The 20,685-nt window shown below is 43.3% G+C and overlaps 1 protein-coding gene across 1 annotated transcript in view; it reads right to left on the reverse strand.

Annotated features, from left to right (window-relative positions):
• The window catches only part of LOC128685558 (galactoside alpha-(1,2)-fucosyltransferase 1), a 146,485-nt gene that overhangs the window by 61,951 nt on the left and 63,849 nt on the right, over positions 1-20,685 (reverse strand). Inside the window, exon 2 of the mRNA XM_070088130.1 lies at positions 2,242-2,318. Within this exon, the coding sequence (XP_069944231.1) occupies positions 2,242-2,318 (77 nt within the window). The remainder of the gene's footprint in view (positions 1-2,241; positions 2,319-20,685) is intronic.

The raw sequence follows: 20,685 nt of genomic DNA on the forward strand, positions 1-20,685 counted from the left end.
GGTGAGTGTCGTCCACTTGAGTGTCGTCCAGTGTCATCTAGGTGAGTGTTGTCCAATTGAGAGTGTCGTCCAGGTGAGATTGTCGTCCAAGTGAGTGTTGTCCAGGTGAGTGTAGTCTAAGTGAGCGTCCTCCTAGTGTCGTCCAGGTGTGTGTAGTCCAGGTGAGAGTGCCGTGCAGGTGAGTGTCGTCCAGATGAGTGTCGTCCAGGTGAGAGTGTCATGCAGGTGAGTGTCGTCCAGGAGAGTGTTGTCAAGTGAGTGTCATCCAGGTGAGATTGTCATGCAGGTGAGTGTCATCCAGTGAGTGTCGTCCTGGTGAGTGTTGTCCAAGTGAGAGTGTCGTCCAGGTGAGATTGTCGTCCAGGTGAGTGTTGTCCCAATGAGTGTCGTCCAGGTGAGACTGTCGTGCAGGTGAGTGTCATCCAGGTGAGTGTCGTCCAGGTGAGTGTCTTCCAGATGAGTGTCGTCCAGGTGAGTGTCTTCCAGATGAGTGTCGTCCAGGTGACAGTGTCGTCCAGGTGAGTGTCATCCAGGTGAGTGTCTTCCAGATGAGTGTCGTCCAGGTGAGTGTCGTCCAGGTGAGTATCGTCCAGGTCAGTGTCGTACAGGTGAGTGTCGTCCAGGTGAGTGTGTGGTCCAGGTGAGTGTGTCGCCCAGGTGAGTGTCGTCCAGATGAGTGTCATCCAGGTGAATGTCGTCCAGGTGAGTGTCGTCCAGGCGAGTGTTGTCCAAGTGAGTGTCGTACAGATGAGTGTCGTCCAGGTGAGTGTCGTCCAGTGAGTGTCGTCCAGGTGAGTGTCGTCCAGGTGAGTGTCGTCCAGGAGAGTGGCTTCCAGATGAGTGTCCTCCAGGTGAGAGTGTCGTCCAGGTGAGTGTTGTCCAGGTGAGTGTCGTCCTGGTGAATGTCGTCCAGGTGAGTGTGTCATCCAGGTGAGTGTGTCGTCCAGGTGAGTGTGCCGTCCAGGTGAGTGTGCCGTCCAGGTGAGTGTCGTCCAGGTGAGTGTCGTCCAGGTGAATGTCGTCCAGGTGAGCGTCGTCCAGGTGAGTGTCGTCCAAGTGAGTGCGATCATGGTGAGTGTCGTCCAGGTGAGTGTCGTCCAGGCGAGTGTCGTCCAGGTGAGTGTCGTCCAGTGAGTGTCGTCCAGGTAAGTGTTGTCCAAGTGAGAGTGTCGTGCAGATGAGTGTTGCCCAGGAGAGTGTCGTCCAGGTGAGTGTGTCGTCCAGGTGAGTGTCGTCCAAGTGAGTGTGTCGCCCAGGTGAGTGTCGTCTAGGTGAATGTGTCATCCATGTGAGTGTCGTCCAGTGAGAGTCGTCCAGGTGAGTGTCGTCCAGGCGAGAGTATCGTCCAGTTGAGATTGTCGTCCAGGTGAGTGTCGTCCAGGTGAGTGTCGTCCAGATGATTGTCGTCCAGGTGAGTGTCGTTCAGGCGAGTGTCGTCCAGGTGAGTGTCGTCCAGGTGAGTGTCGTGCAGGTGAGTGTCGTCCAGGTGAGTGCCGTACAGGTGAGTGTCGCCCAGGAGTGTCGTCCAGGCGAGTGTGTCGTCCAGGTTAGTGTTGTCCAGGTGAGAGTGTCGTCCAGTTGAGAATGTCATGCAGGTGAGTGTCGTCCAGGTGAGAGTGTCATGCAGGTGAGTGTCGTCCACTTGAGAGTGTTGTCCAGGTGAGATTGTCGTCCAGGTAAATGTGTCGTCAAGGTGAGTGTCGTCCAGGTGAGTGTCGTCCAGGTAAGTGTCGTCCACGTGACAGTGTTGTCCAGGTGACTGAGTCGTCCAGTTGAGTGTCGTCCAAGTGAGAGTGCCGTCCAGGTGAGAGTGCCGTCCAGGTGAGAGTGTCGTCCAAGTGAGAGTGTCGTCTAAGAGAGTGTCATTCAGGTGAGAGTGTCATGCAGTTGAGAGTGCCATGCAGGTGAGAGTGTCGTCCAGGTGAAAGCGTTGTGCAGGTGAGAGTGTCGTCCAGGTGAGAGTGTCGTCCAAGTGAGAGTGTCGTCTAAGAGAGTGTCATTCAGGTGAGAGTGTCATGCAGTTGAGAGTGCCATGCAGGTGAGAGTGTCGTGCAGTTGAGAGTGTCATGCAGGTGAGAGTGTCGTCCAGGTGAAAGCGTTGTGCAGGTGAGAGTGTCGTCCCGGTGAATGTGTCGTCCAGGTGAGAGCGTTGTGCAGGTGAGAGTGTCATGCGGGTGAATGTGTCGTCCAGGTGAGTGTGTCATCCAGTTGACAGTGTCGTCCAAGTGAGAGTGCACTTACCTACTAGCAAGAGAGTGACACCACTCACAATGAGAAGGAACCTGCATGCAGTGACATTCTTCCGTCCAAACATATATCTGTTGATTGATGGATAAATATATAGAATTAATCTTAAGTGATATGAACACTGTACTATAGCCTGTTTTAAATCATTACTCTTCACTCACTAATATTCCAACAAACACCAATGGAACTAAAGTAGTGAAATTGCTAAATGAGCATGATAATGTTCGAATTGTGGGCACTACTGAGCCTACTCACATATATGGTGGCATACTAGATCTGTGTCTTGGATTTAATACATCATATATGATGCATGACTCTGTCATAGTTGATGATCTTCCATCTGATCACTTCCCAAGACTAACAACTGTCAATCTTGATCACATCTCCAGCAATCAAGGAGCTAAATACAGGAGGAAACTTATTCTCAAACCAGAACACAGAGACAACTTTATTAACCACTTGGATCAATGGTATAAGAATTACGAGCCAATTGGCACACAAAAATTTAATGATGATTTAGTTACCACTATTGAGAGTGTCCTCACAGATCAAGTGGGCAGGAATAGGAAACAAAGACCCTCCACTATAAATAACAATAAAAACCAATGTAAATACTATAATGATCCACAGCTATGCAATCTAGCACATGCAGCTAGGAGGGTTGGTAAAGCATACCATGAATGTAGAACCCAAGACCTGCTCATAACGTTCCAAGCTGCACTAACAAATGCAAGGAAAAGAAAGCAAGAACTTAGGCAACAGGAATGGGAACAGTGGATTAAATCCACTAACAAATAGGTCCACCCCTTTAAGTTTGGCTTGGAAAGGTATAAATAAAATAACCAGGAAAAAGACCGGCAATGTTGCTCATCCCTTTCCTCTTGAAAAAGCAAATGACCTCATAAATGACTGGTCCAAAACATCCAGGCATGAAAACCTTCCATCTCATATTAGAAAAAATTTAGAGAGTACTTCTGAAGAAATGTTGAAACTGATTAATTTTATGAGCCAAAATATTGATGAGAGTGATTGCCTCTTTACCGAGTATGAATTAGATAATACATTAACTAAAGGTCGATCAACTGCTCCTGGAGAGGATGGTACAACCTATGATATTCTCAGAACTCTAACCCTTTGATAACCCTTTGTTGGCACTGTATAATCTCAGTTACATTGAGGGTGTTCTTCCTACTTCTTGGACCAATAGTCTCATTGTGCCTATCCCTAAGCCCCAACAGCCTGATACATTTAGACCGATCTCCTTAACTAGTTGTCTTTGTAAAACTTTTGAAAGAATGATACTTAACAGACTGTACTACAGAATCAGACACCAACTTTCCGCCCTACCTCTATGGGTTCATGAAAGGTAAAAGTGTGCAGAACTGTATTTCCACCTTTCTCACTGCACTAGCTTTACCACTTTTCTTGATCTAAAATCTGCATTTGATATTGCGAATAGAACCGTTATACTACATGAACTAGCCAAAATGAATATTGGTGGTAGCTTACTCTGCTGGATAATAGGATACCTGTCAAATAGAGTATCCTCTGTCCTTTACCAAGGCTTCAGGAGTGAGTCTAAAGAAATGTCTTTAGGTACACCGCAGGGAGGAGTTCTTAGTCCCATGCTATTTAATATTCTGATTAATGCTCTCCTAAATGCTCTACCTGCCTCACCTAAACATATAGCTATAAGCTATGCTGATGATATCATGATCCATACAACAGGGCATAAGAAGATGAGTACCATTCTTAATGAAGTTCAAGCAATTTGTAATCGACTAGGGCTCATAATATCTTCCTCTAAAACAAAGATATTAACAAGCAAACGACATCCCCCACCCATCTATTTGCAGGGTGAAATCATTAGCTACGTTAAAACTTACAGATATCTTGGTGTAGACGTACCCTTTAACAAATCCACTATACCACAAGTAAATAAGAAATGCAAAGCTAGGCTAAATGCTCTCAAAGCTGTTGCTGGCTACAACCCCAACTATGGTGCTAATGTGAGAATCGTGAGAATGATGTACATAACCTATGTTAGGTCCTTAATTGATTATGCTGCTCCCATGTTGATATTAGCTAGAGAAAGTTCTCTCCGACCCTTGGAGTTAATGCAAAATGAAGCTCTCAGGATTATTCTTGGCTGTCCCAGATCTACAAAAGTTCTTAACATGAGGAAGGAGCTTGGTATTTCTAGTATCAGTGATAGGATTGTTGAGATTAACACTGTACTCGGTATTAGAATGTTGAGAAACAAACCACTGTCACAATGAATCTTACCAAGTGTCTAGAGGTAAATACACACAGATCTAAATGGATTGTGAAAATGTGCAATTGCATTAAGTTTTATAACCTGCATGAACTGTATCACTGTAGGCAACAAGAGCATTTCACCCCTCCGTGGAAGATGTGTTCATTTAATATCACATACCTGCAAGTCCCTCCCAAGAAGCTCATTGCTAGTAATCCCTTCCTTAAATAACTTGTTAGAGCAACTGCTCAAGAAGAAATTTCTCACCTAGCTGGTAGTAATAAGTTATCACAAGTTATATACACTGATGGATCTAAACAGGAGTCTTCTGGCAGGGCTGCATCTGCTCTTGTTGCCACCTCCCTAGTTAAGAACGATAATAAATTTGTTGAGTTAGGCATAAGAATTAACAACTGGGCGTTTACACTTCAAACTGAATTGTTTGCAATCCTAATGGCACTAAAGCTAACCTATGACACTGAGCTTGACTCTATCATCATTACTGATTCTATGTCATCATTGAAGGCTCTTGACTCATATAATGACTCCAACAACATGCTCATTGGAGAAGCCAGGTATAGATACTCAAAAATTAGGGACAAAGGAATTAATGTACAATTGCTATGGATCCCATCACACATTGGATTACTCCTTCATGATAAAGTTGATATGTTAGCCAAGAAGAGTACTCAGAAGGAGAATGTAGAATACAACTTTGGTATAACTGTGTCTAGCATTAGGAATAATATTAGGAGAGAAGTAAATAATAAAAATTATTGTTATAGGAATGCAGTTAGAAGCCTGAGTAGATCTATAACCCACTATGATAACATGAACATAAATAAGTATGTTTATGGAGCAACGTGCAATGTGAACAGACTGACTGATATTGTAGTGGCCAGGCTTAATGTGATTTTAGTCCACAGATTGATCTCATTTGGGCATACCTAAAAATGCTTCCCTGATTTAATACTGCTTTTAGATAGTTCTTGGATATCTGCACAAGGGGCATGACACCAATTTTCAGAAAAATGGCAAGTAATCCATGTGGAAGCACATTTGTTTGATTTACTGCAGACTACAAAGAGCTTCATAATGTGATCTGAATGGTTGATCTACTGTAATTCAACTAGTAACCCCTTGAATATTCTATTAATAACCTCCTTAACCCTTTCAGGGTCCGTCCCGTAGATCTACGGCTTTACGTTCAGGGTCCAAACCGTAGATCTACGCCATGAGCTCAGCTCACTCTGATAAACTGTGAGTGGTACATTTGGGCCTAGATATGAGAGAATACATCTATGTGGTATGTGTGCACCACATAAAACAGATCCTGCAGCACACTGTGTATAATGAGAGAAAAAAAATGAAATCATGATTTTTCGATTAAAACAGCAACTTTGCAGTTTTTTTTCGTATGTTTTTTATAGTTGTATTTGCGATTTCTTGGTCTCATTTGATAGAATGGAAGACATATTACAGAAATAGAGATGATTTTGATTGGTTTTAGCACTGGAAATGGCTTGAAACTGAGCTCAAAGTAGCAGAAATGTTAAATTTTTGCCGATATTCAAGAGTAAACAAACGACCTCACACGTCTAATACACGTCAGCTGGTGGGTCTAATATACATTCACAAATATGGTGATGATATTTATACAATTATTACAGTATTGCATAACAGTAAATCTTCTATTTTTCGGTGTGAATAAAAATTCATTATGTGAATAAAAAATCAAAATGGAATTTATTTGTAAAGCCTCAAAACATAACTAATGAACAGAGGAAATGTTAGTTTAGTGCCAGGAATGCCTACATTGTTCATTCTGGACCCTATTTTGAAATTGGAATATTTTGAACTTTGTGTTAAATTGGCCAAATTAACAATTTCCGATCACTTTATTTTGTAGTTGAAACAGTTGACTTGGCGATTTCTTGTGCTCAATCGATAGAATAGAAGTAATACTAGTGAAATAGCTAAGAATTTGGTTGATTGGAATAATGTAATTGGCCTAAAATTGGAGTCAAAGTCGGCAAAATCGCCGATTCGTAAATATCGCTGACACATCAAAATTCGCGAGAGCATAATTTCGTCAATTTTCCACCAAATTTCGTACTTTTTGTTTTATTACCTTCACAAAAAGATTCTCTATGATTTCATAAGAAAAAATAACAAATTTTTTTTTTTTAAATTCTTGGACACTGGTGCGTGACTCCAGATTTGGGCCTTGGACCCTGAAAGGGTTAAAGTGAAGATCTGGCTATTTGTATTTCTATTTCTAACTGTACTTGTATATTAGGACAGCTTACCAGTGTATGTTTCTGTTTTATATTTATTGTTTGTGTTTGATAAGGGCACCTAAAACCCTGTCTGTTTACAGTCTGCTTTATTGTCCAACGAATCCGTTTGAAACCGGTCAAGGGTTCGGACCAGTCAAGGGTTCGGAACCAGTCGGATCTGATCAGTGGGTCACTTATTTAAAACATATCTGGTCGGTGATTTGGGCTAACACATGAAGGAACTACTGGAAATTATTTAACTGAATAATATGTGATTAGACTGATACAAAAGTATAACTTGCGTGTTGAAGAACCGGTGATTGCTGGCATCTCCTACAATGATGACTGGTCGAGGCCTCAACTGTATACATCTAGTATTTTAAGAATGGAGAAAAAACTAATGAAAGTCACTCCACTCCACTAAGTACCATTATATTACTGGTTAGTTGCTACCACAACACTGTATTCTCCTATTCACTGGTATCACTAGATTATATCGAGGTACACTAGCAGGCCAGGAAGATTATTAAAACAGCTGACCTGTGTGGTAAGTTTCTGGCGACTTCTGGCACCTGCCTCTTTAGGCCTATCACTTCAGTTACAATTACACCTGTTTTAAATGACACTAGCATTTATTATCTATATACTAGGGTGCCACTGTAATATACACTATAACACTATAACATTGCTGACAGTAGCTGCAGCCGCAGCAAGCAGCAACAAGGCTGCTCCCATATCTTGCCGTCCCCTGGGCCTATCCGAACTCCAGTGATGGCCAAATTGCAAGTATATACCACTGCAACAACATGCAAGGAACCTATAGTGACATGAAAACTGATGGTGACGACAATGAAATGGACTAAATATGACAAAAGAGGGACCGGCATTCAAGTACCAGACCTGCTGGCAGACGTGAACCAGACATGAGACGTTTTCCACTACAATGAAATAACTGACCTCAGTATCAACTGCACCAGTGTTCAACAGGAAGACAACATGGCAGAAAACCTGATCAACAAAACTCCAAGGAAATGACAGGTCTGTAGGACTTTTTTCCCCTCAGTGCCAAACGAGGGAAAGAATTGAGCATTTAAACATGGCTGACCAGCATCTAAACACCAGCTACTGCCAGACGTACAACTAGGGAAGTGAAATTCTCATTTATACTGACGTTCATCTGTACTGACAGTAGCATCATATCTGTACCACCATCATATCACCTGTACCAGTGCTAACAAGAGGGAAACACAGGAGACATCAAATCAACAATACAAAACTCCATGGTTATAGCTCGGTTATCCCTCAGTGCCAGTCGTGGGAAATAAGTGAATAATTAAACAGCCAATGTTAATGTTTTAGTAGCTGACCTATATTCAGCTGACCAGTGTACAGTGAGAGAATCATAGGAGAAAACGCCAAATATATCTATAAACTCAAGGAAAGTCAGGTTGTAAGTGGCGTTTACTTCCCTCAGTGTTTTAAAAATGGCTGAGACAGCAGAACAGGTCAGGCAGTCAACAACACGACACAACTCCCGATAAATGGAATTGAGGGGATTTGGAAGGATAAAACCATTGATTAAACCTTTCTGGTCTACCAGAATGGAACGGAGTTAGAAGTTAATAGGTGAAACCGGACTGTGAAGTGAGGCGGGAAGGGGAGTGTGTAATAAGGGGTTAACTGAAAGGGGTTTGTGAAGTTAAGGGAAAAGTGAGCAGTGAAGAGGGTTTTGAAGAAGAAAATTTACTAGTAATTCAGTGATGATTGCTAGAGCAGATACTAAGTGTACTAGGGACTGGAAAAGAGAAATAAATATTACTGTATATGAGTAAAAGAGCGAAGAGTGAAAATGGCAGGCATTAGAGGGGTACAGGTTGCCATAATTATATTTATCTTTCTCCTTCAATTCCATGAAGAAAGAAATCAGTCATGGGGGCTGGAAAAGGCGAATGGAATAGCGCCCTGGACAGTAAAAGCCCAACAGTTGCCATCCTACCAGAAAAGTAAATGTCACTATCGCTGCAAGATATGGCAACACCGCATACCCAAACAAAAACAGTGGCACACAGCTCTTATTGTAGCGCTCTTAAGTGGTGATATCCAAATTAAACCAGGACCTCAAACTATTGTGCAGAGGCAAAACAGACAGATAAATGACGGTGATAATGATGGTTTAGTAGCTAGGAATGATAACTTTAACTCCATATGTAATGCATACATAGGTCAATGTGAGACAATACAGCCATTATTATCTCAAACACTACCAAACAGGTGCATACACTGTACTAAAGTATGCATTAAAAACAGAAAAGGCACCTTATGTAAAATGTGTAAGGGGTGGGTGCATGATGGATGTATGTACAATTATAGTAACGGTGCCAGAATTCACTTTGTGTGTAACAAATGCACTTTGGCACAGTTACCCTTTAGCAATGATGACATTGATTTACCTAATTTTAATACATATGACCCATTGCCATATATTGATGATTATAATTGTTTTATGAAAACAGGCCTTCACTTTATTCATGTCAACGCAAGATCACTTCTTCCTAAATTGGCAGAGATTAGGATTCTAGCTAACAAAATTAGGTCGGCAGTTATAACCATCTCTGAATCCTGGTTGGATGATACGGTGACTGACGACAAGGTCAAAATAGAAGGTTACAATATAAAACGCTTAGATAGGAACAGAAAGGGTGGTGGAGTATGTGCCTACATTAGAAATGACTTAGCTTACAACCCAAGACCTGATTTAAATAACAATAAACTGGAGATTCTATGGTTTGAAGTGCTGCTTCCCAAGACCAAACCCATCTTAGTAGGAACTAGTTACCGCCCTCCTACCCAGGACCAGTTCTTAGAAGACTTTTCCAGAGTATTGTCCGGACTTGAAAACAATTGCGAGACAATAATACTGGGCGACTTCAATATCTGTTTTCAGCAGCAAAATAACGGGCTATGCAAAAGGTATAAGCAAATTCTAGGTTTAAATAGTTACACTCAACTAATTAATACACCAACCCGGATCACACAGTTCTCAGCCACCCTAATTGACCACATACTTTGTAACCGCTCTGAGAACATTAGTCAGTCAGGCGTCATTACCACAGGTCTTAGTGATCATTTCATCATTTACTGCACTAGGAAAATCACTAGGGATAGGATAGGCCTACACAGGACAATAAAAATGAGGTCAACTAGAAACTACAGTAAAGAAACACTGGTAAATAGGCTACACAATTGTGACTGGACAGAGATAACAAGTTGCACGGACGTAAACGATGCCTGGGAAAAATTCAAAACAATGTTCACTACCATCCTTGATAATATTGCACCAGTTAAAGAGGTTAGGATTAAACGAAGAACTGAACCCTGGATGACTACTGAGATATTAGATAATATGAAATTCAGAGACCAGCTGCTAAAAAGATTTAAAGCAAACAGACAGGATATTGCAGCACTAAATGAATTCCAAAGGGTGAGGAACAGAGTGCAGAGACTTATAAAAGGAGCAAAGGCAAAGCACTATTGCTCAAAAATTGAAGAGTATAAGCATAACCCCAGAAAGCTCTGGCAACAACTAAAACAGTTGGGGTATAGCCATAAGCCAGTAGATAGGTCTAACATAGTACTCACTATCGATAATGAGGTATGCCACGAAACATCTAAGGTGGCAAATTGCTTTAATTCCTACTACACATCTGTTGCATCAACACTAGTAAGTAAACTACCAGCTGCATCAAATACCTTTAACACAGACTCTGATAAGTTTCAAACATACTATATCAATAAAGGGGTAACCCCAAACAGTTGTCAACTAATAAGTGTATCTCATGACTTTATTCAAAAAGAACTAAGCAGGTTAAACCCAACTAAGAGCACTGGCCCTGATAACATCCCATCTAAGTTCCTAAAAGATGGTGCTTCTGAACTGTCAATCCCTATTGCTCACATAATAAATCTATCAATCACCACTAATACCGTACCGGATGGGTTCAAGGAGGCCAGAGTTACTCCTATCTTCAAGAAAAATAGTAGGTCTGATGTAAGCAACTATAGGCCTGTTAGTATACTCAGTATAATATCCAAAATTCTAGAAAGGGCGGTGTACTCTCAAGTAGTTAAGTACCTAATGACAACAACATTCTCCATAGCTAGCAATCGGGATTTAGAAGATCTTACTCAACCGACACCTCCCTAATTAATATGATGGATTACCTGAGAACTGAAATGTCAAAGGGGAATCTCATAGGTATGGTAACCTTAGACCTGCAAAAGGCCTTCGATACTATCAACCACAATATATTATGTAAGAAACTTCAAGCTATCGGTATAGGTTCTGTAGACTGGTTTAAGTCATACCTTAGCAACAGGAGACAAATTGTCAAAATCAACAAAACAGAATCAGAACCCCTGCCGATAGCATGTGGAGTTCCCCAAGGTAGTATTCTGGGTCCCTTATTATTCTTATGTTATGTCAATGACATGTCTATCAGTGTCAAGTGCAAACTCCTATTGTATGCAGATGACAGTGCTCTGTTAGTGTCAGGTAAAGACCCACAAGATATAGGTAATATTTTAACACTGGAACTGCAGTCCTGCAGCAAATGGTTAGTAGACAACAAACTATCATTACACCTCGGGAAAACTGAAACCATTCTCTTCGGCACGAAACATGAACTGAGAAGGGTAAATAATTTTAATGTCCAGTGTAATGGGGAGCCCATCACTTTGGTTTCATCAGTAAAATATTTGGGAATCCCCTTTGACTCATGCATGTCAGGAGAATTGATAGGGAACAGTGTAGTAAAGAAAGCGAATGCCAGACTGAAGTTCCTGTATAGACAAGCACAGAGTCTACCTACTGAGGCTCACAGGACCCTATGTCTAGCCCTTATACAATGCCATATGGATTACGCTTGCTCTTCATGGTACTCTGCCTTGACAAAAAAACTGAAAGATAGACTGCAAATCACCCAGAACAAAATCGTAAGATTCATCCTGGGGCTGGGACCAAGAGAACATGTAGGCCAGAATGAATTACAGCAGTTGGATATGCTGAATGTTGAAGACAGAGTAAAACAACTGAAGCTAAATCATGTTTATAAAATTGCTCACAAAGTGTCCAGAATATCTTGCTGTCAATTTTGTCAAGGTTGGGAACCAAAGCAATCATAGTACTAGGGGGAGAGAGCACAACTTTGTAGTACCCACAGTCATTGGCCAGGCTTCAAACACCTTTTATTGTACAGCAATAAAGGAATGGAACAGACTACCCGCACATGTCAAAGCCAGTCATAGCATGAACCAGTTCAAGAAGAGTGCCAAAAGGTGTCTGATGAATGTAGCTACAGAAAGGGAGGGGAATGATTTTCTATTTTTTAGCTAACATACGTGTAAATTTTACCTTATTCCTAGTAATGACCCTCGTATTGTAGATAGTCTTAATGACCCTCGTGTAGTAGATAGTCTTTTTAGTATGATAATAAGATGTTATCTTCATTATAGAATAATAAGAAAATATTATAACCTTTATATTATAATAATAAGGTAAAAGGACCCCAATGGAAATAAGTCACTCTATCTGACTTTTTTGGGTTATCCCAGGTTCTCTACACATATGCTGCTATGTATGATAATTCTATGTAACTGTATTTGTGTATACCTGAATAAACTTATTTACTTACTCAAAGCTTTCCTGACCTAAACACATGACCTACTTAAACTAGTGGGTTTTTCGACTGATGACTCTACCTACCACTACTTCACCTCATTTATCTGCAGTATATATATGCTATTCTACACAGATATGCTGTACTTTTATCAAGGCTGATGAATGAGCCCATCGACTCAAGGCTGAGGGACTCAGTACCTCAAACCCCTCTCCTTATGGTCCACCATTCTTCTCCGTATCGGACTGAAGAAGCCGCCAGCTGGCAAAACAGTTAAAGAATAAAGATTTCCAAATACTACACAGGTGTCTCAATTATCAACTGCAAGACCAGTGGTACAACACTACGAGACCAGTGGTACAACACTATGAGACCAGTAGTACAACACTACGAGACCAGTGGTACAACACTACGAGACCAGTGGTACAACGCTATGAGACCAGTGGTACAACACTACGAGACCAGTGGTACAACACTATGAGACCAGTGGTACAACACTATGAGACCAGTGGTACAACACTATGAGACCAGTGGTACAACACTATGAGACCAGTGGTACAACACTACGAGACCAGTGGTACAACACTACGAGACCAGTGGTACAACACTACGAGACCAGTGGTACAACACTACGAGACCAGTGGCACAACACTACGAGACCAGTGGTACAACACTGAGACCAGTGGTACAACACTACGAGACCAGTGGTACAACACTACGAGACCAGTGGTACAACACTATGAGACCAGTGGTACAATGAGACCAGTGGTACAACACTATGAGACCAGTGGTACAACACTACGAGACCAGTGGTACACTACGAGGCCAGTGGTACAACACTACGAGACCAGTGGTACAACACTACAAGACCAGTGGTACAACACTATGAGACCAGTGGTACAACACTATGAGACCAGTGGTACAACACTACGAGACCAGTGGTACACTACGAGGCCAGTGGTACAACACTGAGACCAGTGGTACAACACTACGAGATCAGTGGTACAACACTACGAGACCAGTGGTACAACACTACGAGACCAGTGGTACAACACTACGAGACCAGTGGTACAAAACTACGAGACCAGTGGTACAACACTATGAGACCAGTGGTACAACACTATGACACCAGTGGTACAACACTACGAGACCAGTGGTACAACAATACGAGACCAGTGGTACAACACTACGAGATCAGTGGTACAACACTACGAGACCAGTGGTACAACACTACGAGACCAGTGGTACAACACTATGAGACCAGTGGTACAACACTACGAGACCAGTGGCACAACACTACGAGACCAGTGGTACAACACTGAGACCAGTGGTACAACACTACGAGACCAGTGGTACAACACTACGAGACCAGTGGTACAACACTACGAGACCAGTGGTACAACACTATGAGACCAGTGGTACAACACTGAGACCAGTGGTACAACACTATGAGACCAGTGGTACAACACTACGAGACCAGTGGTACACTACGAGGCCAGTGGTACAACACTACGAGACCAGTGGTACAACACTACAAGACCAGTGGTACAACACTATGAGACCAGTGGTACAACACTATGAGACCAGTGGTACAACACTACGAGACCAGTGGTACACTACGAGGCCAGTGGTACAACACTGAGACCAGTGGTACAACACTACGAGATCAGTGGTACAACACTACGAGACCAGTGGTACAACACTACGAGACCAGTGGTACAACACTACGAGACCAGTGGTACAACACTACGAGACCAGTGGTACACTATGAGACCAGTGGTATAACACTATGACACCAGTGGTACAACACTACGAGACCAGTGGTACAACACTACGAGACCAGTGGTACAACACTACGAGATCAGTGGTACAACACTACGAGACCAGTGGTACAACACTACGAGACCAGTGGTACAACACTACGAGACCAGTGGTACAACACTACGAGACCAGTGGTACAACACTATGAGACCAGTGGTACAACACTATGACACAAGTGGTACAACACTACGAGACCAGTGGTACAACAATACGAGACCAGTGGTACAACACTATGAGACCAGTGGTACAACACTATGAGACCAGTGGTACAACACTACGAGACCAGTGGTACACTACGAGGCCAGTGGTAAAACACTACGAGACCAGTGGTACAACACTACGAGACCAGTTGTACAACACTACGAGACCAGGGGTACAACACTACGAGACCAGTGGTACAACACTACGAGACCAGTGGTAAAACACTATGAGACCAGTGGTACAACACTACGAGACCAGTGGTACAACACTACGAGACCAGTGGTACAACACTATGAGACCAGTGGTACACTACGAGACCAATGGTACAACACTATGAGACCAGTGGTACAACACTATGAAACCAGTGGTACAACACTACGAGACCAGTGGCACAACACCACGAGACCAGTGGTACAACACTATGAGACCAGTGGTACAACACTATGAGACCAGTGGAACAACACTACGAGCCAAGTAGTACAACACTACGAGACCAGTGGTACAACACTACGAGACCAGTGGTACAACACTATGAGACCAGTGGTACAACACTACGAGACCAGTGGTACAACACTACGAGACCAGTGGAACAACACTATGAGACCAGTAGTACAACACGAAACAAGTGGTACACTACGAGATCAGTGGTACATTACGAAACTAGTGGTACAACACTATGAGACCAGTGGTACAACACTATAAGACCAGTGGTACAACACTACGAGACCAGTGGTACAACACTACGAGATCAGTGGTACAACACTACGAAACTAGTGGTACAACACTATGAGATCAGTTGTACAACACTATGAGACCAGTGGTACAACATTATGAGACCAGTGGTACAACACTACGAGAACAGTGGTACAACACTACTAAACTAGTGGTACAACACTATGAGACCAGTGATACAACACTACGAGACCATTGGTACAACACTACGAGACCAGTGGTACAACACTATGAGACCAGTGGTACAACACTACGAGACCAGTGGCACAACACTACGAGACCAGTGGTACAACACCATGAGACCAGTGGAACAACACTATGAGACCAGGGATACAACACTACGAGATCAGTGGTACAAAACTACGAGACCAGTGGTACAACACTATGAGACCAGTGGTACAACACTACGAGACCAGTGGTACAACACTGAGACCAGTGGTACAACACTATGAAACCAGTGGTACAACACTACGAGACCAGTGGTACACTACGAGGCCAGTGGTACAACACTACGAGACCAGTGGTACAACACTACAAGACCAGTGGTACAACACTATGAGACCAGTGGTACAACACTATGAGACCAGTGGTACAACACTACGAGACCAGTGGTACACTACGAGGCCAGTGGTACAACACTGAGACCAGTGGTACAACACTACGAGATCAGTGGTACAACACTACGAGACCAGTGGTACAACACTACGAGACCAGTGGTACAACACTACGAGACCAGTGGTACAACACTATGAGACCAGTGGTACAACACTATGACACCAGTGGTACAACACTACGAGACCAGTGGTACAACACTACGAGACCAGTGGTACAACACTATGAGACCAGTGGTACAACACTACGAGACCAGTGGTACACTACGAGGCCAGTGGTAAAACACTACGAGACCAGTGGTACAACACTACGAGACCAGTGGTACAACACTACGAGACCAGTGGTACAACACTACGAGACCAGTGGTACAACACTATGAGACCAGTGGTACAACACTACGAGACCAGTGGTACAACACTATGAGACCAGTGGTACAACGCTACGAGACCAGTGGTACAACACTACGAGACCAGTGGTACAACACTATGAGACAAGTGGTACACTACGAGACCAATGGTACAACACTATGAGACCAGTGGTACAACACTACGAGACCAGTGGAACAACACTATGAGACCAGTGGTACAACACTACGAGACCAGTGGCACAACACTACGAGACCAGTGGTACAAAACTATGAGACCAGTGGTACAACACTATGAGACCAGTGGAACAACACTACGAGCCAAGTAGTACAACACTACGAGACCAGTGGTACAACACTACGAGACCAGTGGTACAACACTATGAGACCAGTGGTACAACACGAAACAAGTGGTACACTACGAGATCAGTGGTACATTACGAAACTAGTGGTACAACACTATGAGACCAGTGGTACAACACTACGAGACCAGTGGTACAACACTACGAGATCAGTGGTACAACACTACGAAACTAGTGGTACAACACTATGAGATCAGTGGTACAACACTATGAGACCAGTGGTACAACATTATGAGACCAGTGGTACAACACTACGAGAACAGTGGTACAACACTACTAAACTAGTGGTACAACACTATGAGACCAGTGATACAACACTACGAGACCAGTGGTACAACACTACGAGACCAGTGGTACAACACTATGAGACCAGTGGTACAACACTACGAGACCAGTGGCACAACACTACGAGACCAGTGGTACAACACCATGAGACCAGTGGAACAACACTACGAGCCCAGTAGTACAACACTACGAGACCAGTGGTACAACACTACGAGACCAGTGGTACAACACTATGAGACCAGTGGTACAACACTACGAGACCAGTGGTACAACACTACGAGACCAGTGGTACAACACTATGAGACCAGTAGTACAACACGAGACAAGTGGTACAACACTACGAGATCAGTGGTACATTACGAAACTAGTGGTACAACACTATGAGACCAGTGGTACAACACTACGAGACCACTGTTACAACACTACGAAACCAGTGGTACAACACTACGAAACCAGTGGTACAACACTACGAAACCAGTGGTACAACACTACGAAACATGTGGTACAACACTGTGAAACCAGTGGTACAACACTACGAGACCAGTGGTACAACACTACTAGATCAATGGTACAACACGAGACCAGTGGTACAACACTACGAAACCAGTGGTACAACACTAAGAAACCAGTGGTACAACACTACGAGACCAGTGGTACAACACTATGAGAAGTGGTACAACACTATGAGACCAGTGGTACAACACTATAAGACTAGTGGTACAACACTACGAGAAAAGTGTCACAACACTACGAGATCAGTGGTACAACACTAAAACCAGTGGTACAACACTGAGAAAAGTGGTACGACACTACGAGATCAGTGGTACAACACTACAAGACCAGTGGTACAACACTACGAGACCAGTGGTACAACACTATGAGACCAGTGGCACAACACTACGAGATCAGTGGTACAACACTACAAAACCAGTGGTACAACACTACGAAACCATTGGCACCACAGTACGAGACCAGTGATACAACACTACGAAACCAGTGGTACAACACTACGAGACCACTCGTACAATACTACGAAACCAGTTGTACAGCACTACAAAACCTGTGGTACAACACGAGACCAGTGGTACAATACTACGAAACCAGTGGTACAACAGTACGAGACCATTGGTACAACACTACGAAACCAGTGGTACAACACTACGAGACCACTGGTACAACACTACGAAACCAGTGATACAACACTATGAGACCAGTGGTACAACACGAAACCAGTGGAACACTACGAAACCAGTGGTACAACACTAAGAGACCAGTGGTACAACACCGCAAAACCAGTGGTACAACACTATGAGACCAGTGGTACAACACTATGAAGTTCAACGATGAGAAATTTCAATTACTCAGATATGGTAAACACGAGGAAATTAAATCTTCATCAGAGTACAAAACAAATTCTGGCCACAAAATAGAGCGAAACACCAACGTCAAAGACCTGGGAGTGATTATGTCGGAGGATCTCACCTTCAAGGACCATAACATTGTTATCAATCGCAACTGCTAGAAAAATGACAGGATGGATAATGAGAACCTTCGAAACTAGGGATGCCAAGCCCATTATGACACTCCTCAGGTCACTTGTTCTATCTAGGCTGGAATATTGCTGCACACTAACAGCACCTTTCAAGGCAGGTGAAATTGCTGACCTAGAAAATGTACAGAGAACCTTCACGGCGCGCATAACGGAGATAAAACACCTCAATTACTGGGAGCGCTTGAGGTTCCTAAACCTGTATTCCCTGGAACGCAGGCGGGAGAGATACATGATTATATACACCTGGAAAATCCTAGAGGGACTAGTACCGAACTTGCACACGAAAATCACTCACTACGAAAGCAAAAGACTTGGCAGACGATGCAACATCCCCCCAATGAAAAGCAGGGGTGTCACTAGCACGTTAAGAGACCGTACAATAAGTGTCAGGGGCCCGAGACTGTTCAACTGCCTCCCAGCATACATAAGGGGGATTACCAACAGACCCCTGGCAGTCTTCAAGCTGGCACTGGACAAGCACCTAAAGTCGGTTCCTGACCAGCCGGGCTGTGGCTCGTACGTTGGTTTGCGTGAAGCCAGCAGTAACAGCCTGGTTGATCAGGCTCTGATCCACCAGGAGGCCTGGTCACAGACCGGGCCGCGGGGGCGTTGACCCCCGGAACTCTCTCCAGGTAAACTCCAGGTAAACACTATGAGACCAGTGGTACAACACTACGAGATCAGTAGTACAACACTACGAGATCAGTGGTACAACACTACGAGATTAGTAGTACAATAGTACGAGATCAGTGGTACAACACTATGAGACCAGTGGTTCAACACTACGAGATCAGTAGTACAATAGTACGACATCAGTGGTACAACACTACGAGATCAATGGTACAACACTACGAGATCAGTGGTACAACACTACGAGACCAGTGGTACAACACTACGAGATCAGTGGTACAACACTACGAGACCAGTGGTTCAACACTATGAGATCAGTAGTACAATAGTACGAGATCAGTGGTACAACACTACCAGACCAGTGGTTCAACACTATGAGATCAGTAGTACAATAGTACGAGATCAGTGGTTCAACACTATGAGACCAGTGGTTCAACACTATGAGATCAGTAGTACAACACTACGAGATCAGTGGTACAACACTACGAGACCAGTGGTACAACACTACGAGATCAGTAGTACAATACTACGAGATCAGTGGAACAACACTACGAGATCAATGGTACAACACTACGAGATCAGTGGTACAACACTACGAGACCAGTGGTACAACACTACGAGATCAGTAGTACAATAGTACAAGATCAGTGGTACAACACTACGAGATCAGTGGTACAACACTACGAGATCAGTAGTACAATACTACGAGATCGGTGGTACAACACGATGAGAAAAGTGGTACAACACTACGAGATCAGTGGTACAACACTATGAGATCAGTGGTACAACACTACGAGACCAGTGGTACAACACGATGAGAAAAGTGGTACAACACTACGAGATCAGTGGTACAACACTATGATATCAGTGGTACAACACTACGAGACCAGTGGTACAACACGATGAGAAAAGTGGTACAACACTACGAGATCAGTGGTACAACACTATGATATCAGTGGTACAACACTATGAGAAAAGTGGTACAATACTACTAGTTCAGTGGTACAACACTACTAGATCAGTGGTACAACACTACTAGATCAGTGGTACAACACTACTAGATCAGTGGTACAACACTACGAGATCAGTGGTACAACACTACTAGATCAGTGGTACAACACTACGAGATCAGTGGTACAACACTACGAGATCAGTGGTACAACACTACGAGATCAGTGATACACTACTTGATCAGTGGTACAACACTACGAGATCAGTGGTACAACACTACGAGATCAGTGGTACAACACTACGAGATCAGTGGTACAACACTACTTGATCAGTGGTACAACACTACGAGATCAGTGGTACAACACTACTAGATTAGTGGTACAACACTACGAGATCAGTGGTACAACACTACGAGATCAGTGGTACACTACGAGATCAGTGGTACAACACTACGAGATCAGTGGTACAACACTACGAGATCAGTGGTACAACACTACGAGATCAGTGGTACAACACTACGAGATCAGTAGTACAAAACTACGAGATCAGTGGTACAACACTACGAGATCAGTGGTACAACACTACGAGATCAGTGGTACAACACTACGAGATCAGTGGTACAACACTACGAGATCAGTGGTACAACACTACGAGATCAGTGATACAACACTACGAGATCAGTGGTACAACACTACGAGATCAGTAGTACAACACTAC

The sequence above is a fragment of the Cherax quadricarinatus genome, chromosome 23, assembly GCF_038502225.1.
Source record: "Cherax quadricarinatus isolate ZL_2023a chromosome 23, ASM3850222v1, whole genome shotgun sequence".
NCBI lineage: Eukaryota > Metazoa > Arthropoda > Malacostraca > Decapoda > Parastacidae > Cherax > Cherax quadricarinatus.